Source organism: Macaca nemestrina, chromosome 1, assembly GCF_043159975.1.
Source record: "Macaca nemestrina isolate mMacNem1 chromosome 1, mMacNem.hap1, whole genome shotgun sequence".
NCBI lineage: Eukaryota > Metazoa > Chordata > Mammalia > Primates > Cercopithecidae > Macaca > Macaca nemestrina.
The window spans coordinates 37170912-37197652 of NC_092125.1; the positions used below are offsets into that span (position 1 = coordinate 37170912).

Sequence of the window (26741 nt, forward strand, 5' to 3'; positions counted from 1 at the left end):
GGGAGGGTGATGTGTCTAGGAATTTATCCATTTCTTCTAGATTTTCTAGTTTATTTGCATAGAGGTATTTATAGTATTCTCTGATGGTAGTTTGTATTTCTGTGGGGTCAGTGGTGATTTCCCCTTTATCATTTTTTTATTGTGTCTATTTGATTCTTCTTTATTAGTCTAGCTAGTGGTCTATTTTGTTAATTTTTTCACACACACACAAAAATAGCTCCTGGAATCATTGATTCTTTGAGGGGTTTTTCATGTCTCTATCTCCCTCAGTTCTGCTCTGATCTTAGTTATTTCTTGCCTTCTGCTGGCTTTTGGATTTGTTTGCTCTTGATTCTCCAGTTATTCTAATTGTGATGTTAGGGTGTTGATTTGAGATCCTTCTAGCTTTCTGATGTGGGCATTTAGTGCTATAGATTTCCATCTTAACACTGCTTTAGCTTTGTCCCAGAGATTCTGATATGTTGTTTCTTTGTTCTCATTGGTTTCAAAGAACTTCTTGATTTCTGCCTTAATTTCATTATTACGCAAGAGTTACTAAGGAGCAGGTTGTTCAGTTTCCGTGTAGTTGTATGGTTTTGAGTGAGTTTCTTAATCCTGAGTTCTAATTTGATTGCACTGTGGTCTGGGAGACTGTTTGTTATGATTTCAGTTCTTTTGCATTTTCTGAGGAGTGTTTTACTTCTGATTATGTGGATGATTTTAGAATAAGTGCCATGTGGCACTGAGAAGAATGTATATTCTGTTGATTTGGGGTTGAGAGTTCTGTAGATGTCTACTAGGTCTACTTGATCCAGAGCTGAGTTCAAGTCCGGAATATCCTTGTTAATTTTCTGTCTTGTCAATCTGTCTAATATTGACAGTGGGGTGTTAAAGTCTCCCACTACTATTGTGGGAGTCTAAGTCTCTTTGTAGGTCTCTAAGAATTTGTTTTATGAATCTGGGTGCTTCTGTGTTGGGTGCATACATATTTAGGATAGTTAACTCTTTCCCTGAATTGATCCCTTTACTGTTATGTTATGCCCTTCTTTGTCTTTTTTGATCTTTGTTGGTTTAAGGTCTATTTTGTTAGAGACTAGTATTGCAACCCCTGCTTTTTTTTGCTTTCCATTTGCTTAGTAATTAATAACCTATCAACCAAAAAAACGCCAAGGACCACACAGATTCACGGCTGAATTCTACCAGAGGTACAAAGAGGAGCTGTTACCATTTTTTCTGAAACTATTCCAAACAATTAAAAAGGAGGGACTCCTCCCTAACTCATTTATGAGGCCAGCATCATCCTGATACCAAAACCTGGCAGAGACACAACAAAAAAAGAAAACTTCAGGTCAGTATCCCTGATGAATGTCGATGCGAAAATCCTCAATAAAATACTGGCAAACCAAATCCAGCAGCACATCAAAAAGCTTATCCACCATGATCAAGTCAACTTTATCCCTGGGATGCAAGGGTGATTCAATATACACAAATCAATAAGAGGAATCTATCACATAAACAGACCCAATGACAAAACTCACATGATTATTTCAATAGATGCAGAAAAGGCCTTTCATAAAATTCAACATTCCTTTATGTTAAAAACTCTCAATAAACTAGGTATTGATAGAACATATCTCAAAATAAGAGCTATTTATGACAAACCCACAGCCAATATCATACTGAATGGGCAAAAGCTGGAAGATTCCCTTTGAAAAGACAAGGGTGCCCTCTCACCTCTTCTTTTCAACATAGTATTAGAAGTTCTGGTCAGAGCAATCAGGCAAGATAAAGAAATAAAGAGTATTCAAATAGAAAGAGTGGAGGTCAAATTGTCTGTTTGCAGATGACATGATTCTATGTTTAGAAAACCCCATCGTCTCAGCCCCAAATCTCCTTAAGCTGATAAGCAACTTTAGCAAAATCACAGGAAACAAAATCAATGTGCAAAAATCACAAGCATTACTATACACCAACAATATACAATACACAAGCAGAGAGCCAAATAATGAATTAACTTCCATTCATAACTGCTAAAAAGAAAATAAAATACCTAGGAATACAGCCAATAAGGGATGTGAAGGACCTCTTCAAGGAGAACTACAAAACACTGCTCAAGGAAATAAGAAAGAACTCAAACAAATGGAAAAACATTCCATCCTCATGGATAAGAAAAATCATGATTGTGAAAATGGCCATACTGCCCAAAGTAATTTATAGATTCAATGCTATTTCCATCAAATTAGCATTGACATTCTTCACAGAATTAGAGAAAACTACTTTAAATTTCATATGGAACCAAAAAAGAGCCCATATAGCTAAGACAATCCTAAGAAAAAGAACAAAGCTGGAGGCATCATGCTACCTGACTCCAAACTATGCTACAAGATGACGGTAACCAAAACAGCATGGTACTGGTACCAAAACAGACATATAGACCAATGGAATAAAACAGAGACCCGAGAAATAACACCGCACATCTACAACCATCTGATCTTCGACCAACCTGACAAAAACAGGCAGTGGGGAAATGATTCCCTATTTAATAAGTGGTGCTAGGAAAACTGGCTAGCCATATGCAGAAAACTGAAACTTGACCCCTTCCTTACATCTTATACAAAAATTTACTCAAGATGGATTAAAGACTTTAAAATCCAAAACCATAAAAACCCTAGCAGAAAACCTAGGCAATACCATTCGGGACATAGGCATGGGCAAAGATTTCATGATGAAAATGCCAAAAGCAATTGCAACAAAAACCAAAATTGACAAATGGGATCTAATTAAACTAAAGAGCTTCTGCACAGCAAAAGAAGCTATCATCAGAGGGAACAAGCAGCCTACAGAATGGGAGAAAAGTTTTGCAATCTATCCATCTGACAGAGGTCTAATATCCAGAATCTATAAGGAAACAAATTTATAAGAAAAAAAAAAAGAACAACCCCATCAAAAAGTGGGCAAAGGATATGAACAGACAGTTCTCAAAAGAAGACATTTATGTGGCCAACAAACATGAAAAAAAACTCAACATCACTGATAATTAGAGAAATGCAAATCAAAACCACAATGAGATACATCTCACGCCAGTCAGAATGGCAATTATTAAAAAGTCAAGAACCAATAGATGCTGGTGAGGCTGTGGAGAAATAGGAATGCTTTTACACTGTTGGTGGGAATGTAAATTGGCTCAACCATCATGGAAAACAGTGTAGTGATGCCTCAAGGATCTAGAACTAGAAATACCATTTGACCCAGCAATCCCAATACTGGATATGTACCCAAAAGAATATAAATCATTCTACTGTAAAGACACATGCACATGTATGTTTATTGCAGCACTATTTACAACAAGAAAGACTTGGAACCAACCCAGATGCCCATCAATGATAGACTGGATAAAGAAAATGTGGTACATATACACCATGGAATACTATGCAGCCATAGAAAGGAATGAGATCATGTCCTTTGCAGGGACATGGATGAAGCTGGAAACCATCATCCTTAGCAAACTAACACAGGAACAGAAAACCAAACACTGCATGTTCTCACTCATAAGTGGGAGTTGAACAATGAGAACACATGGACACAGGGAGGGGGAAAACCACACATTGGGGCCTGTTGGAAGGTGCAGGGGCAAGGGGAGGGAGGGCATTAGTCAAAATCGCTAATGCATGCTTGACTTAAAACCTAGATGATGAGTTGATAGGTGCAGCAAACCACCATGGCACACGTATACCTGTGTAACAAACCTGCACGTTCTGCACATGTATCCCCGAATTTAAAGTAAAAAAAAAAAAAAAAAAAAAAAAAAAAAAAATTCTATGTTGAACACAAAAAGTTTGGTAGATACCAGCTTTACACCTTTTTCTTCTTTGAATATATATTTGCTTATGCAGGGTAAGAATTAGTAACTTTTGCTTTCATGTGTAGCTTAAAATGACAGCTCTACTGTATATTACATTGTAAAGCTTTGTTTCTCCTGACGTATGTCTTCATCTATAAAACAGACACTCACTGAAAAAAAAAAAAAAAAGGAAAGAAATTAGGAAAATCTACTTGGGTGGCAGTGAGTGTAACCTGCATGGACCTAGGGGGACTGAGCGAAGGGGGGCAAATGCGGGAATCAAAGGCAAGAGACAAAAGAGTATATTTGGAAGAAAGGATCAGGGGCCACCTTGCCTCTAGTGGACAAGGGCCCTGAGCTTTACACAGCCCTCCATATTTATTAGGCAAAAGAGATGGCAAGAAAGAGGGAGTGATTGTTGGGTAATTGTCAGTCGGCCATTTGGTTCACAGCAGGCTTGCAAGACTGCATCCTCTGAACAATAGGTGCTAGATTTCTCAGTAGATAACTTCAAGGAGCCTGGTGCCAGGGAGTGATGTCCCTCAGCAAACCTTTTGGTGGCAGGCGCAGTGTGAGTTTGCTCACATCCTGCATTCATGATAAAGTTTGCTGTTTGATCATATAGCCTCAAGTGGAATGCTGAGTTGGTCACGTCCCACAAGTCTTTGGCTCCCTACATATCCCCCTTTCTGTTTATGTATTAATTGAAAGAAGGTAGAGCCAGGCTGGGCAGCTCTCATTTTCCAATTGGCAGTCCATCTGGTTTTACAGACTATGAACAGAAGACAGAGACAAAACAACATTCTAAGAACTACATGTAAGATGTTAAGGTGGTGCTTTAGATAGGTCCAAGGGTTGAGGCTCTTCAGGCCTTGCTGGAATTTAGTCCAGTCTTCAAAAGAAGGCTGAAATTCTTGAATTTGCCTATTTAAATCAAGAATTTTGTTTTGTAATTCACCAGTATTATAGGTGATGTTGGATGTGAAAGCTCCAGGCAAATCGGCTTTCACAAGGTTCCATGGATACTTGCTTTGGTTATATTCTAAGTTGTTTACACAAATATGAGTGTAATTAAAATGACAACGCATTTGCTGCTGCAACTGCAAGCTTTGTACTTGTTCCCCTAACCATAGAACCGTGGATTTTTAACATCGCCACTTCAGTTTGTAACTCAGTGTTAATTTTATTCTGAAGTAGCCATGCTTGGTCGGCTGTGTGCATCCAGTTCTCCAGGTACTGAGCTGTTTGAATAGAATTATGCAAAGCTACAGAGGACATCACAACAGAAGTTATGAGTGGTGATCAAGGTAACAGTAGCAAAAATGATCATGCTTAAGGCTCTACAGACATGATGAATAAGCTGAATTAGAAGTTTCACAAAATGCAAAGCAGGTGTGGCAGCCCCAGGCTCAGACAGATTAACAGGAATCATAGTCCAGGGATGCGACCTAAAAACTATGGAAGTAGAGAGATTATGTGTTTTCAATGTGCTATGATTAATGCAGTGATATCACTGGCAAGATTTGCAGGTCAATTGGGTATTGTGTACCTGGAGCTGGTCCTTCCTAGCTGCCAAAAAAGGGACTGTGTTGCTTACTATTGCTATTACTGGATAATATTCCAACCCAGATGTTGCCATTCATAAATGGGAGCGCTGCCTTCTATATCATCTCTTGAATTGGTCCTTTCCTCCCTAGATAAGGCCAGAGGAAGAGGCGGGCTAAAGCCTGCTCCATGCCAAGCAGTCTGGGCGGCAGACTGGGATTGGATCTCGGTGTTGTGTAAAGAAGAAGCATTAAAAGCTTGCTGCCAAAGCCAGTGAAGTTTGTGCCATGATTTCTGATTTTCATCTTTTCCGTCTAATTGACTGTTAGGTCCCTAATCCACAATGTCTCCACTTACCAGTGGACCAAGACACTGGGTCCACAGAAGCGGGTAGGAACTATTGAATGGAATCTATTCTGTATAATCAGCGCAATTAGGGCAACTGGGCCAGGAATGGTTGGTTAGCACACCAGTCACATTAGTAGAACCAAGACTTAATAAGTACATAATTTTTCCATAGTGACTCAACCATGTTTCAGCTTGAATTGTAAGATAGCTATGGCTGAGTGATGTCTTTGTAGTGATACACAAAGGAAGTCCTTCCAGTGGAGGGTATAATTAATGACATTATTCTGAGAGTCTAACTGTTCTACGTCGGGGGAGTTAGGGGTCCTGGAGCCCACTCTCCCTGATCGTGACAAATCTCAGGAGGAGTGTCACTCCAAAGTATAGGTTGTACTGCTGGGGGACTGGGAACATATGTCCAGTATGTTTTTGCCTCTGCGCAGGGAAAACATACTGCACAGGACATTATGGCTAACATGGCCAAGAATATGGAATCAGGGATTTTTGCCTGTCCCTGAGGCTCCAGTAGTTTCTCAGCTGCCTGCGTGGTTTTCTTGAGTTGTCCCCACGTTATGAGGATTGATGTCATCGTGACTGTGGTCAGCCTTCTCTCCGTCTTTGCACTCAGGCTCAGCTGGCTCATGGCTCATACTGGAGGGACCAGGCCCATGGTCGGCCACTCTGGGTTCCTCCAGTCTCCCGTTCCATGGTCGCACGCACCTTGAGGGCACCCACACAGTTTGTCCATCTCCTGTAAAAACACAAGCATACCCTCATCCCTACATCAGTAAATCCACCAGACCTTTCCATTTTCCTTCTTCTGTGGATTTCCATAACATTTTCGAATAAATTTTCCTCTTTTCCTCTAACACTTGCCAATGTCTTTCTGCTGGAGTCTTATAATTTGTACCAGGAGTCAAAAAATTTAAAGTAAATAAAGCTAAATGTAGTTTTGATTGAGGTGGTAGTTTGCCTCTTATACTCGCTTTTTGTCTTTTCAACATGCATTGTAATGTTTGATGTGACCGCTCTATAATGCCTTGTCCTCTGGGATTATAAGGAATTCCTGTTTTGTGGGTTATAGCCCAAAGCTGTAAGAAATTTTGAAAGGCATACTAGTGTAAGCGGGTCCACTGTCAGTTTTTAATTGTTAGGTATCCCCATATGAGCAATTGATGACAGACAATGTCACTGTACATGACCAGCTGTCTCACGTGTTTGGCATGTAGCATGCGGCATATGAGAATAAGTGTCTATAGTCACGTGAACATAGGTAAGCTTACCAAAGGTTGCTATGTGTGTAACATCTGTTTGCCAAATTTCATTTGGAGCCAAACCTCGTGGGTTACAGCCTTCTCCAGGGAGACATGCTGGCAAGTAGGACAGGTTTGTATTATAGCCCTAGCTTGGCTGCGAGATAAATGGAACATACAAGTAAGGGCAGAAGTATTTTGGTGCAGCAGCGCATGAGACACTCGAGTTTGCTGAAACACAGAACCAATCAATTTGTCTGCTTTTCATTACCTAGAGATAGTGGCCCAGAAAGTTGTGTGTGAGAACGAATATGAGAAATATGAAAAGGAGCTGCATGAGAGTGAATAACTTGTTGAAGTCTTAAAAATAAATTCAGCAGTTCTGGGTCTAGTGTACTTTTAATTGTAGCACTTTCTATGTGACTGGCTACATTTACAGCATAAGCTGAATCACAGACGACATTGATAGGATCGGAAGCTGTGAGCTCCAAAACCTGAATGACTGCAATTAGCTCTGAGCGTTGAGCTGAAACCCGAGGTCATCATTATTTGAGTATGTTTTGGTCCATAGATAGCAGCACAACCTTTGGAAGGGCCATCAGTAAAATAAATTTGTCCACCTGGAATAGGTTTGTGGTGAGAAATCACAGGAAGAATGAAAGAATGGATTTTATAAAACTGTAAAATCTTGTCTGAGGGGTAGTGGTTGTCACGTGCGTCCGTGTGAAGAGACCACCAAACAGGCTTAGTGTGAGCAACAAGGCTGTTTATTTCACCTGGGTGCAGTCGGGCTGAGTCCGAAAAGAGAGTCAGCAAAGGGTGGTGGGATTATCATTAGTTCTTATAGGTTTTGGGATAGGAGTTAGGAGCAATGTTTTGCGGGCAGGGGGTGGATCTCACAAAGTACATTCTCAAGGGTGGGGAGAATTACAAAGAACCTCCTTAAGGGTGGGGGAGATTACAAAGAAAGTTCTTAAGGGTGGGGGAGATTACAAAGTACATTGATCAGTTAGGGTGGGGCAGAAACAAATCACAATGGTACAATGTCATCAGCTAAGGCTATTTTCACTTCTTTTGTAGATCTTTAGTTGCTTCAGGCCATCTGGATATATATATGCAGGTCACAGGGGATATGATGGCTTAGCTTGGGCTCAGAGGCCTGACAGTGGTTATCTATAGCACCCACGAAGTCTGCAAAAGCAGTTTGCCAGGCAGTTGACATTTCCCAAGCTGCGGCTTGTTGCTGGGAGTCTAGAGGAACAATAATTTTGTCAGGATCATATCCCATAAGCATTTTTGACCTATGCTTGCCCATAGTCACAATTTGTGTAATTAAAAAAAGATAAATTTGCAAGGTTTTGACTGTTTGATGAGGTAGAAAGAGCCATTCTGTTACTGTTACAGACTTGTCTATAGACTGGCCCCAAAGCCCTGTTGGAGAGTGGGGGGTAGAAAGAATAAACAAAGCAAAGGTTTTTGCGGTTGTAGCCATGTGGCATGTCTCTGCAGTAACATTTGCTCTACAAGCCGTAATTCGTAATTCGGCTTCTGCCTCTTTAGTTAATTGCCGCAGGGAATTTAAAGAAGAATCTCCTTGCAGGGTTTAGTAAAGATATGTGAGTCGATAGGTGGCAATACCTAACATCAGGCGTAGCCAATTAATATCTCCTAATAATTGTTGAAAATTATTTAAAGTCTGTGACCTGTCTTTATGGAGAACTACTTTCTGAGGCCATACACTTCTCTCCATAACAACAGTTCCTAAGTGTTGGTATGGGGAAGTTGTACCTTTTCTGGGGCTATTTTGAGATTCTATTTAGTCAAAGGCTGCTTAGTTCCTCTGAATAACTGATGTAGGATTTGATCTGTAGGAGCGGCCAAAAGAATATCATCCATAAAATGAATGATATAAGCAGTAGGAAACATATTCCGAGGCTCCTTTAATGCCTGTCCTACAAAATGCTGACAGCGTAGCACTGTTAATCATGCCTTGGGGTAAAACTCTCCATTGATAATGAGAAACAGGTTCTCTTTGATTAATAGAAGGCACACAGAAGGCGAATTGAGGCTTATCCTTCTCGTGTAAGGGTATAGTAAACACTCCTTAAGATCTATTACTACAAGAGGCCAGTCTTTTGGAATAGCCACTGGAGATGGTAAACTTTTTTGTGAGGCACCCGTTGGTTTAATTTTTGCATTAACAGCTCTTAAATCATGTAGCAGTTGCCATCTTCTGGACTTTTTTGGAATAACAAACACTGGAGAATTCCAGGGGCTGACTCCTCTTTGTGTCCGGTGTCCCATTGTTCTTTTATTAGCTGCTGAAGTTGCATCAGCTTATCCTGAGATAGAGGCCATTGATCCACCCATACAGGTTTGTCACTGAGCCATTCTAATGGTAAGGCAGTGGGCGGCGGAGAAATATCAATGACCCCCATCAGAAATCCTGACGTCCTAGCCCTTTTCTGTTTTTGCAGTTACTGATACTGGGTTAGGATTTCCTTGAAGAAATTTTCCTAAACCTTTTCCATTCTGATATCCCATGTTCTTCAGCATTTTAAATCCTGGGTTATCAAAGTTTTCATTTGTAAGTCTCATATCCCAAGGTGTAACTAAGTTTTGACCCCATAAATTGATAGCTATATTTGCGACATAAGGCTGCAAAGTACACGACTGTTCATCCAGACCAAGACAAAGTAAAATCTCAGGGCTCTGTTGAACACTTTGAGCTGTTCTTTTCCCACTAAGGATGTAGAAGTTAATTGCAAGGGCCAGGATGGGGGCCACTGTCTTTAGATGTTACTGATACATCAGCTCCCGTATCCATAGGCCCCTAACATTTCTTTCCTTTAATTTGTACCCACAGGTGGGTCTATTTAGAGGCTATTGGTTGTGATAGATTTCTCATGTAGTTGTGCTCCCAAACCCTTTATTTTCTCCTTTCTCCTTTCATGGAGAAGGGTATAATTTGCAACGAATAAGCGTAATTGAGCAAAGATCTCCCGGTTCAAAAACCCAAAGATCTTGTGACATTAAAACTACTTGAATTTCTCCTTCATAATCAGAGTCAATCACTCCTAGGACTACAGTGATGCCTTGCAAATTAAGACGACTTTTGCCTAAAATTAGTCCTGTGTATCCTGTTTGTAAAAGTCCCCAAATACCAGTGGGAACTTTGATAGGTTTGTCTCCCCTGACTAATGTGATTCTTTCTTTGGTGGGTAGCTCTAATCCTGCACTTCCTGGTGTTCCTGGGGTGAGGGAATCAATGTGCCTCCAGGAACCCACCCCTCAAATGGGGTTGAGGTCTGGACTGGGAATGCCCTCATTGTTTGTGGGGCCCGGGGCCAGGCCCATGTCTTGTTTCCTGGCAGGAGGGTGCCATTCTGATGAAATTTTGAGCGGCACTGATTGGCCCAGTGATTTCCTTTGTTACAGCGAGCACACAGTCCAGGCATTTTTTTCCGTTGGGTGGGGCACTGCATTGTAAGGTCCTTTCTGTCCTGAGATATGGCGGCATTCCTTTTTAAAATGTCCAGTTTTTCCACAATTATAACATTTTCCCATTTTAGGGTTTGACCCTTAGCTCCTTTTAGATTTGTCAACTGCTAAATTAGCCATTGCTTGCACTAACATTGCACAGCAATGAAGCTCAGTTCCTGCATCCTGACAAGGTCTGAGAAAATTTCCAAAGTTTTTTGTACACCTCACTGGTGCCATCGCACATTTACAGTTCGCGTTTGCATTCTCAAAAGCTGGAGCTAAGGTTAGCATTTCTGCAGCCACGGTATGAGGAATCTGACGCTTCACTGCCTCTTGTAATCTTGCAAGAAATTGCATATAGGGTTCCAGTGACCCTTGCATGATATGTAAAAATGATTGTACTGGGACTCCCTCTTCAGGAATTGTGGCCCAGGCACATTTAGCAGCCTGTGCACACTGCTGATAAGCGGCATCTGGAAGTGCCATTTGACATTCCAGGTCTGAATAAGGACCATTACCTAACAGCATATCCTCTGTAACGTCTCCATTTCTAGCAGCACGGTTCTGTCTAGCCTGGTCTGCACACATTTCTTGCCAATTTAAATTCCATGTCAGATATGCGCTAGCCGACAAGCAAGTTCGCACCAAGTGTTTCACATCAAAGGGTAAAAGACGCATAGCACCAAACACAGATTCTAGAAATCTTAAGGTGAATGGGCTCTGTACGCTATCATTTACCACACTTGCTTTTAATTCCTTTAACAACTTAAACTCTAGGGGAGTGTGTTCATGAATAACCTGCTGTGGATTATTTGGATCAGCCCTTACGGAAATAGGAAAAGCACAAGGTCCTAAGGGCTCTCCAGCTATGGCAGCCGAGCATAAAATTCTTTGTATTGGGGTTTCTATTTCTGCTATCAAAGGAGGTGTTTCAGATGTTTCTGCAACTGGAGGAGGTGGTATAGGCCAATTTTTATCCTCCCTCTCCTGTTTTTTATTTTCAATTGGAACTGTGGGTGGGACAACAGATTCTTTCAGATTTTTAGATTCAGCCTGCTGTCCTGCAGAATAATGAGGAGATAATGGCAGAAGTATAGTACGAGCTAAACTCCACGTGGAGAAAACTGAAGAATCAACTTTAAGACCTTTTTGATGAGCCTGTTTTAATCCTTCTCCTGCTCTGTCCCAATTTTCCACATCAAGACTGCCTGCCTGTGGAAACCATGTGTTATGTGTAATAACCTCCTGCAGCAGCTTAGTCAATGTCTGAGAACTAACCTGAGGACCAGTTCATTTCAATAAAACTTTCAGCAACTGCACATAATGTTTTTCTCCAACAGACAAATTCTGCTCCGTGTTATCCTGATTCAGAAAACTTCCCATTCCCAGTACTTCTTTAAAGCACTGCTCCCAGTACCTCTTCAGGGTACTGACCTTATCTCCACTGCCAGCAGACTCATCCCGGCTTCCCCATTCGCCTTGTCAATTTCAGTTTCTCTGTTCCAGCAGATCTTCTTCGTTCACGTCCTTGAAGTCCTGTGTTCAGATGCTACTATGTAACCCGCACAGACATAGGGGGACTGAACAAAGGGGGGTGAACGTGGGAATAAAAGACAAGAGACAAAAGAGTATATTTGGAAGAAGGGGCCGGGGGGCACCTTGCCTGTAGTGGACAAGGGCCCTAAGCTTTACACAGCCCTCTGTATTTATTAGGCAAAAGAGATGGGAGAAAGGGGGAGTGATTGTTGGGTAATTGCTGTTTGGTTCACAGCAGGCTTGCAAGACTGCATCCTTTGAACAATAGGTGCCAGACTTCTCAATAGATAACTTCAAAGAGCCCGGTACCAGGGAGTGATGTCCCTCTGCAAACCTTTTGGTGGCAGGCACAGTGTGAGTTTGCTCACATCGTGCATTCGTGATAAACAGTTTGCTTGATCATATAGCCTCAAGTGGAATGCTGAGTTGGTCACATCCCACGGGCCTTTGGCTCCCTACAAGTGAGGGTAGTTCAATGCTATTATTTAATTGTCAGACATAAGTAACGTTTGTGCCTGTCCTATATCTGGCTTTTGTTTTAAGGACAAATTGGACTTTTAAAATTAATAACATCTTTTTTTATTGTGGTAAAATATATATAACACAAAATTTACCATTTTAATCATTTTAAAGCATACAGTTCAGTTGCCCTAAATATATTTATATTGTTGTACAACCATCACCACCATTCATTTCCAGGACTTTTTCTTTTCCCCAAACTGACATTCTGTACCCATTATACCGTAAGTCCCCATTTCTGCCTCCCCGTACCCCCTGGGCAATCTCGTTCTACTTTCTGTTTATGAATTTGATGATTCTAGGCATCTCATATAAGTGGCATCATACAGTATTTTACTTTTGTGACTGGCTTATTTCCCTCAGCATAATGTTCATCCATTTTGCAGCAAGTGTCAGAATTTTCTTTCTTTCTGAGGTTGAATAATATCCCATTGTATTTATATACCACATTTTGTTTATACATTAATAACAATCTTTAAGGGGTCAGAGCTTGGAAAATAGATTTCATTGATCAAATTACTATCACATTATAGTAGTCTGACAAAGGAAAATATATGTGACATTGAAATATTTCCTAAGTGAATATCGAAATCATTCCCTAATGAAATTGCATAAGATCCCAACAAACCATTTTCTTTTCTTTAGGAATGACTTGAACAGTATATTCTCAGAATTGAAGATATTTCCTGATCTATATACAACATGTCTAGTTTAGTGACTTTTTTTTTTTTTTTTTTTTACTTTTTATCTGGCAGTTTTGACATGCATAGAAAAAATACAAAGAAGTCATATTTCTTCAATTTAGGAATAGTAATAGCTCTCATTTATTAAGCACTTACTCTTTGTGAGGAGCTGAAAATGTGTTTTCCATATATTATCTTACTTATTCTTCATGGCTGCCCTATGATGCAAGTCTTATAATCTTCATGTCCCAGATGTGGAAATTGAAGCCTAGGATGTTAAGTAACTTACCTAAGTTATCTATAAAAGGTAAGTGGCGGAATCAGAATTTGAGTCCAGATCTCTCCGGCTTCAAAGTTCTTACTCCTAATTGCTCTTCTACACTGTCTCCCCATGCTAATTACTCTTATTGAAGGCTGGGTAATGTTTCTATTATCTGAGCACAAATAATGCCCAATTATATATATAAATTGTACCTTATTTTTCCACAAATGTTTATTGATATGTCATGTTCAGCACTTGGACTTGGGTTTAGACAGATAAACAAAATGTGAATAAAACACAACCTGTATATTCTAGGCACTTTCCCAGTCTAGTGGGGATCATGTAAACAGATATATTACAACCTTACGAAAGCCAATAGTAATTAAACATGCTTAGCTTTATAGGACTTAATTGCCTATCTCTACTTTTTTTTTTTTAACCACACAGAATTTAATATAATGATTTTCATCCTGGTAAACTATGGGTTATCTCACAGAGTATCAAAATTAGTTTAAATTCGTTTTAATTTAAAAAATAAGATATATGTCATATACCATCTCTTTGGAGCATAATAATAATAGGATATGCAACTCCAAAATAATTGGGAGTCACTGGGGAATAAGCATTAGGTAGACCTTGATAAAATCATTAGTGGATAGATAATATGCTACTCTTCCTCTTCCTTTCACTCTTTAGATGCTGAATGAGAAAAAAGAAGAGTTTACTGGGGATGTTCTACTGTCAAAATATGATACTCTCAAGATTATTAAACATTTACAGGAAAACTGGACAGATACTGGGCTTGGGATATTTAATCGCCATAAAAGTTTGGAGGGGGAGTTGCCATCAGAGCGACAGTACATGGAGGAAATTATCAAAAACATACAAAAACTCTACAAAGAATATGAAATAAGAATAAATGGGGACAATGGTAAGAAAATACTCATAATAATTAGATTTCTTGGTATAACATGTTTCCACAATTATTATTTTCAATACAATTAATATTTAAAAGTAATACATGCATATAGTTTTAAAAACAAAGCAAAATAAGCAAAGCATTGAGCATCACTTTGAGATATAATTTATATACTTTACGATTCACCTATTTAAAGTGTATAATTCAATGATTTTTAGTATATTCACAGATGTGTGCATCTATTACCGCTGTCAGTTTTAGATTATTTTCATCAAAATAAGCCTCAAAAGAAACCCCATACTCTTTAGCTCTCACCCTCTTACTCCCAACATCGTCACTTCATTCCTAAGTTTGCTTTCTGTCTCTATAGATTTCCCCGTTCTGGACTTTCATGTGAATGAATTCATGTACTGTGTGATCATTTGACTGGGTTCTCTCACTTGGTATAATGTTTTCAATGTTCGCTCATGTTTTAGCATTTATCAGTACCTCACTCATTTTTATGGCCTAATAATATTTTGTTGTATGTATCTATCACATTTCATCATATCATCTGTTGGCAGGCAGTGAAATTATTGGTCATTTGATAACTGTATCTTTAACTTTTTGAAGACTGCCACACTGTTTTCAAAGAGGCCACATCATTTTGTATTCCTACCAGCAGTGTATGAAGGTTCCACTTTCTCTGCTTGCTTGCTAGAACCTGTCTCACTTTTAAATTCTGGCCATACTAGTGGGTGTAAAATAAAATCTCACCGTGGTTTTGATTTGTGTTTTCCTGATGACTACTGATGTCAAGCATTTTTTAAAGGTTTATTAGCCACTTGTATATCTTCTTTGCAGAAATGTCTGTTCAGGTCCTTTGCCATGTTGTTTTTCTAAGACAAAAATTGAGATTTATGCTATTGATTTATAACATGTATAGAAAGAAAAGCAATTTTCCAAGGTTTCATACTACCAGAGAACAGATACCATTGTTCAACATTGATAAATATTGTGTGTTATTGTGTGCTATTACCACTTGTGTTAGAATTCTAGACAAATGTCCACCAGCTGACAATGTAACTCTTTGAAAATGTCAAACAGAATGAGACCTATCTGAGATATTAGTCTGTGAAATAACATTCTATATAAGTGGTTCTCAAACTTTAGTGTGATTAGGGATTTGGTGAAGAATGCAGATTCCTGAGCCCTGCCTCCAGTCTTCTTGGTACACTGTATCTACAGAGATACCCATAAACTGGCAATTTTAGCAAGCATCCCACGTGATTCTGATGCCAGTGGTCTACATATCATACTTTTAAAAAAATGTCCTTTATTGGGAGTCCATTAGTAGCTAGGTCTAACATAAATGTAAAACACCCTTTCACACACTCTAATGATTCTTTGCCAATATTTTATTTAGGTTGTCTTTTTATTATTGAGTTATAAGACTGCTTAATATGTTCTGAATACAAGTCGCTTTTCAGATATGTGAATTCTAAACAGTTTATCTTTTTCTGTGGGTTGCCTTTCCATTTTCTTGATAGTGTCCTTTTTTTTTTTTTTTTTCTTAACAGAGAATAAATAAGTCATGTTTAATGCTTCTAGCCTGGTAAAAGAAAAAATTAAACATAATCTCTCTATATTTTACTTTTTAAAAATTGATTGAAAGTATGTTACATGTTAATGGGGTACATGTGAGTATTTGTTACATTCATAGAATGTGTAATGAGCAAGGTCAGGGTATTTGGGTATCTATTATCTTGAGTATTTATCCCTCCTATGTGTTGGGAACATTTTAAGTCCTCTCTTCTAGCTACTTTGAAATATACTCCATCTACAATGTTGCTAACTATAGTCACCCTTCTCCCTTACTGAATACAGGGGTATATTTGTTCTATCTAAGTGTATGTTTTTACCCACTAATCAACCTCTCTTTATCCCGTCTCCCACCCACACACCTTTCCCAGCATCTGTTATCATTCTATTCTCTATCTCCACAAGATCAGGTTTTTTAGGTCCCACATATGAGTGAGGACATGCAGTATCTATCTTTCCATGCCTGGCTTATTTCGCTTCACACATTAACCTCCAGTTCCATCCATGTTCATATTTAGCTTTAATTTTAAATAACCATTAAGTGAATTTCCATAATCTGATTTTTGTGTATTTAAAATAGTCTTGTCTCTTCAAATACTAATTTTGAATGGAAATATTCATTGGGAATAGGTGTAGATTCTACAGTGGCACAGAAAATTCCAAAGGAAGCTACAGACTATGTAAAAAATACGTGTTTTAAACAATGAAGTTGAAGAAAGGTTCAACTTACTAGAGGAGGCATCATGCCCTTGCTTGAAGAGGGGATAACAACTCAAAGGTCTGGTTTTCTACTGTTCATTCCAAGATTACCGCCACCTGGTGGAGGGGGAGACTTTGTAGGCGTGACTTTGCCTAAACTATTTGCACCAGTAGCTCCAATCAAATTTGGAGAAGCTCTTGAGTTTACAAATCCATTCCCCACTGGGCTGCTTCCAGCTCCATTTGGCACTGTGAGGTCTGTAGTACCCAACCTCCCACCTGCATTGCCAGTACCTGGTGGTCTCTGAGGAGCTCCATGGGACACGTGTCTTATAATATGGTTGATGTGGAGAGAGCATGTTTGAATCTGTTAACGTTGAGCTGGCTGCCAAAGATGGGGACACGAGTGAACTCCCTGGGTTAGTGTAGGACAAAGCATTGGGGCTGGTCACTGGAACTGTGACAGACATTGAAAAGTTCTGAGGTGGCAAACCAGGTGCGATGCTATGATTCCACATCATATTATCAAATTCCTCACTAATTTTTTTATATTTTTCTGTATGTGGAGTTAGCACATATGAAGTATCAGGGTCTGAACTGTCGCACCCTCTGTGTTCCTTCTTGTTCAGAGCCTCGACAATATCCGGGTTGGTTCTGCTTTCATAAGGTTAATTCTATTCTGTATACTTGAGAAGAACTTTCTCCGTATCAGTGCTAGCATATTGGAACAGTTTGTTAGAGCTGTTGAAAGTGCACAGTCACAGAGCACACTAAGTTCATAAGCTTTCTTCATTAATCCAAACTTTCTCTTTGTAAAAGTGACCTGTCGGTTCCTTTCATCCATTATGTGTGTGATTTGTATTTTCTTCTGCACCATTTTCAGTCACCTTTCCTTATTTCCTTATATTCCAAATATTTAATACAAAAGTTAATTTTCTTCAATACCGTAATGCATCGTACACAGCTTCTATTATTTCAGCTTCTACTCCAACGGGTATAGCTGAAATTTTCTACAAGATCGTGTCTCCCGGCGCACACACGCCGCAGCCTGGGCCGGCCGCCAGCGCTCACGCGCTGCCTGGAGCTGCCTCCTTCAGCCTGGGACTCGCCTGGACATCCCGATAGTGTCTTTTTAAGTACAAAAGTTTTTAATTTCAATGAAGTCCATCCAACTTACCGATTTTATTTTCTTTTTTGTTTGTACTTTTGGTGTCATATCTAAGAATCCTTTGCTAAATTTAAAGTCATGAAGGTTTTCGCTTAGTTGTTCTAAGAGTTTTATAGTTTTGCTTTTATATAATGGTATTTGATCCATTTTGAGTTAATTTTTTTTTTTTTTTTTTTTGAGACAGAGTCGTGCTTTGTCATGTAGGGTGGTGTGTAGTGGCACGATTTTGTCTCAATGCAGTCTCAGCCTCCTGGGTTCAAGCGATCCTCCCACCTCAACCTCTGAGTAGAATGTCGACTAATTTTTTTTTACTTTTTGTAGAGACAGGGTCTCACCATGTTGCACAGGCTGGTCTCAAACTTCCGGGTTCAAGCGATCCTCCCACTTCAGCCTCCCAAAGTGCTGGGATTAGAGGCATAGGCCACCACACCTGGCCTTGGGTTAATTTTTATATATTGTGTGAGGTAAGGCTCTAATTTCATTCTTTTGCATGTGGATGTTCAGTTGTCCTAGCACCATTTATTGAAAATAACATTCTTCCTCCATTTAATAGTCTTGGCATCCTTGTCAAAAATCTGTTAACCAGAGATCTCTGGGCTTATTTTGTACTCTTAAGCCTATTCCACTAATGTGTATGTTTGTCCTTGTGTCACATTGTCTTGATTACTCTTGCTTTATAGTAAGTTTCAAAATTGAGAAATGTGAGTCCTTTATTCTTTTTCATGATTGTTTTGGTTATTCTGCATCTCTTGAAATTCTATATGAAGTTTATAATCAGCTTATCAATTTCTATGAAGAAATCAGCTTCTGATGGAGGGATTATGTTGCATCTGTAGATTTGTTTGGGGAGTATTGCCATCTTAACAATGTTATATCTTCCAATCCATAAATGTGGATTTTTTTCAATTATTTAGATATTTTTCAATTTCTGTTATCAATGTTTTATAGTTTTCTGAGTTTTATATTTCTTTTGTTAAATATTTTTTGAGTATGTTATTCTTCTAGATGATGTTGTGAATGAAATCTCAGTTCCATTTTCAGATTGTTCATTTAAAGTATATAGAAATAGAATTGATTTTGTATATTGATCTTATATCCTGCCATGTTGCTGAACTCATTTATTCTAATAGTTTCTGTTTTTTTAGTGGATGACTTAGGATTTCCTCTTTATGAGATCATGTTACAGTGAAGACAGGGTTTTACTAGTTCCTTGCCAATCTGGATTCTTTTTTTTTTTTTTTTTTTTTTTGAGACAGAGTCTTGCTCTGTTGCCCAGGCTGGTGTGCAGTGGTGCAATCTTGGCTCACTGCAACCGCTGCTGCTGGGGTTTAAGCGATTCTCCTGCCCTAGCCTCCCCAGTAGCTGGGATTACAGATGTCTGCCACACGCCAGGCTAATTTTTGTATTTTTAGTAGAGATGTTGACCAGGCTGGTCTCAAACTCCTGACCTTGTGATCCACCCATCTCAGCCTCCCAAAGTACTGGGATTACAGGTGTGAACCACTGTGGCCTGGATTCTTGTATTTAATTTTCTGGCCTAATAGCCCTGGCAAGAACCTCTAGTACAATGTTGAACAGAAATCATGGAAGCAGATATTCTTGTCTTATTCTTGTCCTTAGGGGGAAAGCATGAGTCTTTCCCCATTAAGTGTGGTGTTAACTGTGGGTTTTTCGTAGATGCCTTTTATCAGGTTTAGGAAATTCTGTTCTATTCCTATTTATTGAATTCTTTTACATGAAAAGCGTGGGATTTCTAAAAAATGCTTTTTCTGTATTCATTGAGATAATTTCATGGCTTTTGTCTTTTATTGTATCAGTAGGATATATTACATTGATTTTTGGATATTAATCCAATCTTCCTTGCCTAGGATAAATCCTACTTGGGTCTGGGAGTGATGGGTCATGCCTGTAATCTCAGTGCTTTGGGAGGCCAAGGCAGGAGGAATTCGAGAAGCCAGGAATTTGAGACCAGCCTGGGCGACATAGTGAGATCCTGTGTATATAGCTACATAGCTACTGAGAAGGCTGAGGCAGGAGGATGCCTTGAGCCCAGGAGTTTGAGGCTGCAGTGAGGTATGGTCACACCACTTTACTCCAGCCTGGGTGACAGAGCTCTGGAGACACTGTCTCAAAAAAACATAACCTACTTGATCATGGTATATAATTCTTTTTATATGTTTCTAGGTTTGGTTTGCAGGTATTTGGTTGAGGGATTTGCATCTATAGTTATACAATATATTTATCTGTAGCTTTTCTTTCTTGTGATATCTTTATCTGGTTTTGGTGTCAGTATAATACTGGACTCATGAAACGGGCTGAGAAGATTTTCCTCCTTTTCTGTTGTTTTGGAAGAGTTTGTAAAGAACTGGTGCTAATTCTTTTTGAATGCTTGATAATATTTAGTGGTAAAGCCATCTGGGCCTGGGCTTTGCTTCATAGGTAGGTTTTTGATTATTGACTTGATCTGCTCTTTAAAAGGTCTATTTATATTGTCTCTCTTTTTTTTTTTTTTCTTGAGCCAGTTTTGGTTGTCTGTATATTTTTTAAAAATCATCCACTTTGGCCGGGCGCGGTGGCTCAAGCCTGTAATCCCAGCACTTTGGGAGGCCGAGACGGGCGGATCACGAGGCCAGGAGATCGAGACCATCCTGGCTAACACAGTGAAACCCCGTCTCTACTAAAAAAATACAAAAAACTAGCCGGGCGAGGTGGCGGGCGCCTATAGTCCCAGCTACTCGGGAGGCTGAGGCAGGAGAATGACGTAAACCCGGGAGGCGGAGCTTGCAGTGAGCTGAGATCCGGCCACTGTACTCCAGCCCGGGCGACAGAGTGAGACTCCGTCTCAAAAAAAAAAAAAAAAAAAAAAAAAAAAAAAATCATCCACTTTATAATCCTTTTTATTTCTCCACAGTTGGTAGTAATGCCCCTTTTAAGTTTCTGATTCTAATAATTTGAGTCTTAATTTTTTCTTGGTCAAACTAGCTAAAGGTTTATCAATTTTGTGGATCTTTTCAAAGAACCAACTTTTGGTTTTCTTGATTTTCTATATTGTTTTTCTATTCTCTATTAATTTTCACTGATATGGTGAAATATGGAATATGGTTTGGCTGTGTCCCCACCCAAATCTCATCTTGAATTTCCACATGTTGTGGGAGGGACCCTGTGGGAGATAATTGAATCATGGGGGCAGGTCTTTCCCATGTTGTTCTCATGATAGTGAATAAGTCTCACCAGATCTGATGGCTTTATAAGGTAGAGTTTCCCAGCACGAGCTCTCTCTTTGCCTGCTGCCATATACTTAAGATGTGACTTGCTCCTCCTTGCCTTCCACCATGATTATGAGGCTTCCCCAGCCACATGGAACTGTAAGTCCAACAAACCCCTTTTCCCATATAAATTACTCAGTCTCCAGTATGTCTTTATCAGCAGCATGAAAATGGACTAATACAGTAAATTGGTACCAGTAGAGAAGAGTGCTGCTGAAAAGATACCTGAAAATGTGGAAGCGACTTTGGAACTGGGTAACAGGCAGAGGTTGAAATGGTTTGGAGGGCTTAGAAGAAGACAGAAACTTGTGGGAAAGTTTGAAACTCCCTAGAGACTTGTTGAATGGCTTCGAACAAGATGCTAATAATGATATGGACAATGAAATCCAGGCTGAGGTGGTCTCAGATGGAGATGAGGAACTTCTTGGGAACTGGAGCAAAGGTGACTCTTGTTATATTTTAGCAAAGGGACTGGCAGCACTTTGCCCCTGTCCTAGAAATTCGTGAAACTTTGAACTTGAGAGAGATGATTTAGGGTATCTGGCAGAAGAAATTTCTAAGCAACAAAGCATTCAAGAGGTGACTTGGGTGCTGTTAAAGGCATTCAGTTTTAAAAGGGAAACAGAGCATAAAAGTTTGGAAAATTTGCAGCCTGACAATGTGATAGAAAAGAAAATCCCATTTTCTGAGAAGAAATTAAAGCCAGCTGCAGAAATTTGCATAAGTAATGAGGAGCCAACTGTTAATCCCCAGACCATGGGGAAAATGTCTTCAGGGCATGTCAGAGGTCTTCATGGCAGCCCTTCCCATCATAAGCCCTGAGGCCTAGGAGGAAAAAATGGTTTAGTGGGCTGGGCCCAGGGTCCCCATGCTGTGTGTAGCCTAGGGACTTGGTGCCCTGTGTCCCAGCTGCTCCAGCTGTGGCTGAAAGGGGCCAACATAGAGCTCAGGCTGTGGCTTCAGAGGGTGCAAGCCTCAAGCCTTGGCAGCTTCCATGTGGTATTGAACCTGTGGGTGTACAGAAGTCAAGAACTGGGGTTTGGGAACCTCCACCCAGATTTCAGAGGAGGTATGGAAACGTCTGGATGCCCAGGCAGAAGTTTGCTGCAGGGGTGGGTCCCTCACGGAAAACCTTGGCTAGGGAAGTGCAGAAGGGAAATGTGGGATCAGAGACCCCACACAGAGTCTCTACTGGGGCACAGCCTAGTGGAGTTGTGAGAAGAGGGCCACTGTCCTCCAGACCTCGGAATGGTAGATCCACCAACAGTTTTCACCGTGCACCTGGAAAAGTCACAGGCACTCATTGCCAGCCCATGAAAGCAGCCAGGAGGGAGTCTGTACCCCACAAAACCACATGGGTGGAGCTGCCCAAGACCGTGGGAGCCCACCTCTTGCATCAGTGTGACCTGGATGTGAGACATGGAGTCAAAGAAGATCATTTTGGACTTTTAAGATTTGACTGCTATCAAGGCATGCTGGCTCACACCTGTAATCCCAGCACTTTGGGAGCGTGAGGTGGGCAGATCACCTGAGGTCAGGAGTTTGAGACCAGCCTGGCTAACATGGTGAAACTCCATCTCTACTAAAAATACAAAATTATCTGGGCATGGTGGCACGCACCTGTAGTTGCAGCTACTCAGGAGGCTGAGGCAGGAGAATCACTTGAACCCAGGAGGCGGAGGTTGCAGTGAGCCACGATTGTGCCATTGAACTCTAGCGTGGGCAAAAAGAGCAAATCTCTGTCTCAAAAAAAAAAAAAAAAAAGATTTACTGACACTCCTGCTAGATTTTGGACTTGCATGGGGCCTATAGGCCCTTTGTTTTGGCCAATTTCTCCCATTTGGAATGCTTGTATTTACCCAATGCCTGTACCTGCTTTGTATCTAGGAAGTGACTAACTTGCTTTTGATTTTACAGGCTCATAGGCAGAAGGGACTTGTCTTGTTTCAGATGAGACTTTGGAATGTGGACTTTCCTTTTTGTCTGTTTTTTTTTTTTATTATTATACTTTAAGTTCTAGGGTACATGTGCATAACGTGTAGGTTTGTTACATATGTATACATGTGCCATGTTAGTGTGCTGCACCCATTAACTCGTCATTTACATTAGGCATATCTCCTGATACTATCCCTTCCCCCTCCCACTACCCCACGACAGGCCCCAGTGTGTGATGTTCCCCACCCTGTGTCCAAGTGTTCTCATTGTTCAATTCCCATCTATGAGTGAGAACATGCAGTGTTTGGTTTTCTGTCCTTGCAATGGTTTGCTGAGAATGATGGTTTCCAGCTTCATCCATGTCCCTACAAAGGACATGAACTCCTCCTTTTTTATGGTTGCATAGTATTCCATGGTATATATGTGCCACATTTTCTTAATCCAGTCTATCATTGATGGATACTTGGGTTGGTTCCAGGTCTTTGCTATTGTGAATAGTGCCACAATAAACATACATGTGCACGTGTCTTTATAGCAGCATGATTTATAATCCTTTGGGTATATACCTAGTAATGGGATGACTGGGTCAAATGATATTTCTAGTTCTAGATCCTTGAGGAATCGCCACACTGGACTTTTAAGTTAATACTGAAATGAATTAAGACTTTGGGGGGACTGTTGGGAAGGCATGGTTGGTTTTGAAATGTGAGGACATGAGATTTGGGAGGGGCCAGGGACAGAATGATATGGTGTGACTGTGTCCCCCCCTACCCACCCCACCAAATCTCATCTTGAGTTCCCATGTGTTGTGGGAGGTACCAGGTGGGAGGTAATTGAATCATGGGGGCAGGTCTTTCTCATGCTGTTCTCGTGGTAGTGAATAAGTCTCATGAGATCTGATGGTTTTATAATAGGGTGTTTCCCTACACAAGCTTTCTTCTCTTGTCTGCCTCCATGTGAGACATGCCTTTCACCTTCTGCCATGATTGTGAGGCCTCTGCAGCCATGTGGAACTGTAAGTCCATTAAACCTCTTTCTTCTGTGAATTGCCCAGTCCGGGGTATGTCTTTAGCAGCAGCATGAAAATGGACTAATACAGGAGCCTACTACAGGAATAAGTTGAGAAATGATGAGGTCCTATCCTAAGACATGGGAATGGAGAAGAGGAAAGAAAAATAAGAGAGATTTTAAAAATGTAGGCTACACAATTCTGTGTGTGAGAGAGAGTATTGTAGGATGGCTGTGTTCCTGGTTTGCACTGTAAATGGGTCATCCAGTTTATTAAGATTAGAGAATAGAGGAGAAGGAAAAGTATGGGGGGGGCAGATTATGTATTTAGTATTAGACGTACTGACTTTCAAGTAGCTGTGGCACAATTAAGGGACTTGTTCAACAGGCATATTAGGAATGTGGGAGAAAAATCTTGGATGAAATTTTGGAAGATGCCAGGCGCGGTGGCTCACACCTGTAATCCCAGCACTTTGGGAGGCCGAGGCACGTGGATCACTTGAGGTTAGGAGTTTGAGACCAGCCTGGCCAACGTGGCGAAACCCCATCTCTACTAAAAATAACAAAAATTAGCCAGGCATGGTGCTGCATGCCTGTAATCCCAGCTGTTCAGGAGGCTGGGGCAGGAGAATTGCTTGAACCCTGGAGGTGGAGGTTGCAGTGAGCCGAGATTGCACCATTGCACCCCAGCCTGGGGAAGAGAGCGAGACTCTGTTTAAAAAAAAAAAAAGAAAGAAAGAAATTTTGGAAGATATTAGTGTATGTTTTAGTTAAAGCCATGAATTTTGATGAGATCACCTTGTGGGAAAAATATACATTAGGTATAAGTAAGGACTAAGAATGGATCCCCAACATTTTAAAGGGTAACAACAGATAGAACAATAGAGATAGGGGGAAACCCAATGGAATTGAGTCATAAGAAGCCAGCTTTGGCTGCATCCCATGTTTTGTATATTTTTTTATTATTTAGCTTTAGACATAGTTGTTTTGTTTTGTTTTTAAAGACATTTATTCAGTATCACAATTAGACTATTACATTTAGCAATCAACAGCATGGGTGCAAAAAGAAACAAAAAAACAAAATAAAACTACATTAAAACCCTTTGTTGGAATGCTTTACACTTTCCACAGAACACAAACTCAAATACCCTGTTATACAGTTAGTCACAAATACAGTCCTCAAGTTTTTTGCCCATACTCATCAGTATTTGTCTAAAACATGTCTTCTTTGTAGCACCTAGGCCCTGCCGTCACTGTGCTTAGATGAGTTCACAAATCTGTTGTAACCTGTAGCTTCCCTGTCACTTCTCTGGATCTCCTCTCCTGCTAAGCTTTGTTTCCTAATTAAAATCTTCTGCCACTGCCATAGCTACTGCTGCTACTGGAACTGCCATAGCCACCTTGATTTTGTGGTTTGGCAAAGTATTGGCCTCCACCACCGTAGGGGCCAGAACTTCTGCCTCCGAAGTTTCCTTCCTTCATGGGTCTAAAACTTGAAGACTGATTGTTTTAATTGCCAAAATCATTGTAGCTTCCACCACCTCCAAAATAGCTTCCACTACCACTGCCAAAGCTGCCTCCACCTCCGTTGTTATAACTGTCATAGCGGCCACTCCCACCATAGCCACTGCCCTGGCTTCCATAACCCCGTCCACCACTTCCATAGCCTCTGCCTCCTCCACAGTAACCAGGGCCACCTTCTCCATAACCACCATCATTACCAAACCCATTATAGCCATCCCCACTGCCACCATATCCATCACCACCATGGCTGCTACCAAAGCTACCACGACCACTGAAGTTTCCTCCATGACCAAAGTTGTCATTCCCACCAAAACCACCTCCATGACCACCACCAAAGTTTCCAGAACCACTTCCACCTCTTTGGCTGGATGAAGCCCTAGCCATCTCTTGCTTTGACAGGGCTTTCCTAACTTCACAGTTGTGGCCATTCACAGTATGCTATTTCTGAATGACAGTCTTATCCACAGAGTTACGGTCGTCAAAGGTTACAAAGGCAAAGCCCCTTTTCTTGCCACTGCCTCAGTCAGTCATGATTTCAATCACTTCAATTTTCCCATACTGTTCAGAATAATCTCTTAGGTGATGTTCTTCAGTGTCTTAATGCCACCAACAAATATCTTTTTCACAGTTAAGTGGGCACCTGGTCTTTGAGAATCTACTCTTGAGACAGCTCTCTTTGGTTCCACAACTCTTCCATCCACCTTGTGTGGCCTTGCATTCATGGCTGCATCTGCCTCCTCCACGGCGGCATATGAGACAAACTCAAAGCCCTTGGAGCGCTTGGTGTTTGGATCTCTCATTACCACACAGTCCGTGAGCGTTCCTCATTGCTCAGAATGGCTCTCCAGGCTCTCATCAGTTGTTTCAAAGTTCAGCCCTCCAATGAAGAGCTTCCTCAGTTGTCTGGGCTCTTTAGGAGACTCTGACTTAGACAAGACGGCTGGGAGAAGAGAGACTTTAACGATGCTTCTTTGGCGGTGTCCAGGGGCAGAAAGGCAAGACATAGTTTAAAATTTCCATTATGGTTTGTCTTTTGACTCAGGATTATTTAGAATATTTCAGACACTTCAAAATTTATTTTGTTCTTAGTTTCGCTTCCCCCATACTATGTGTTATTTTGTTTGTGTTTCAGTTCTTTTTACATATTTAAATCTTACAAGACATTATTTTTATTTCATATAGTCAATATTCATTT

General features: G+C 40.4%; 1 protein-coding gene and 2 pseudogenes across 5 annotated transcripts in view; 1 reads left to right on the plus strand and 2 right to left on the minus strand.

The window, feature by feature from the left end:
• Positions 1-26741, plus strand: part of LOC105484506 (axonemal dynein light chain domain containing 1) — a 192775-nt gene that overhangs the window by 73863 nt on the left and 92171 nt on the right. For all 5 annotated transcript variants that reach the window (XM_071076277.1, XM_011746195.2, XM_011746192.2 and 2 more), the window contains one exon: positions 14143-14377. In XM_071076277.1, the coding sequence (XP_070932378.1) occupies positions 14143-14377 (235 nt within the window). The remainder of the gene's footprint in view (positions 1-14142; positions 14378-26741) is intronic.
• On the minus strand, positions 16668-17595 carry LOC105484505 (myocyte-specific enhancer factor 2A pseudogene; annotated as a pseudogene).
• Positions 25299-26612, minus strand: LOC105484504 (heterogeneous nuclear ribonucleoprotein A1 pseudogene; annotated as a pseudogene).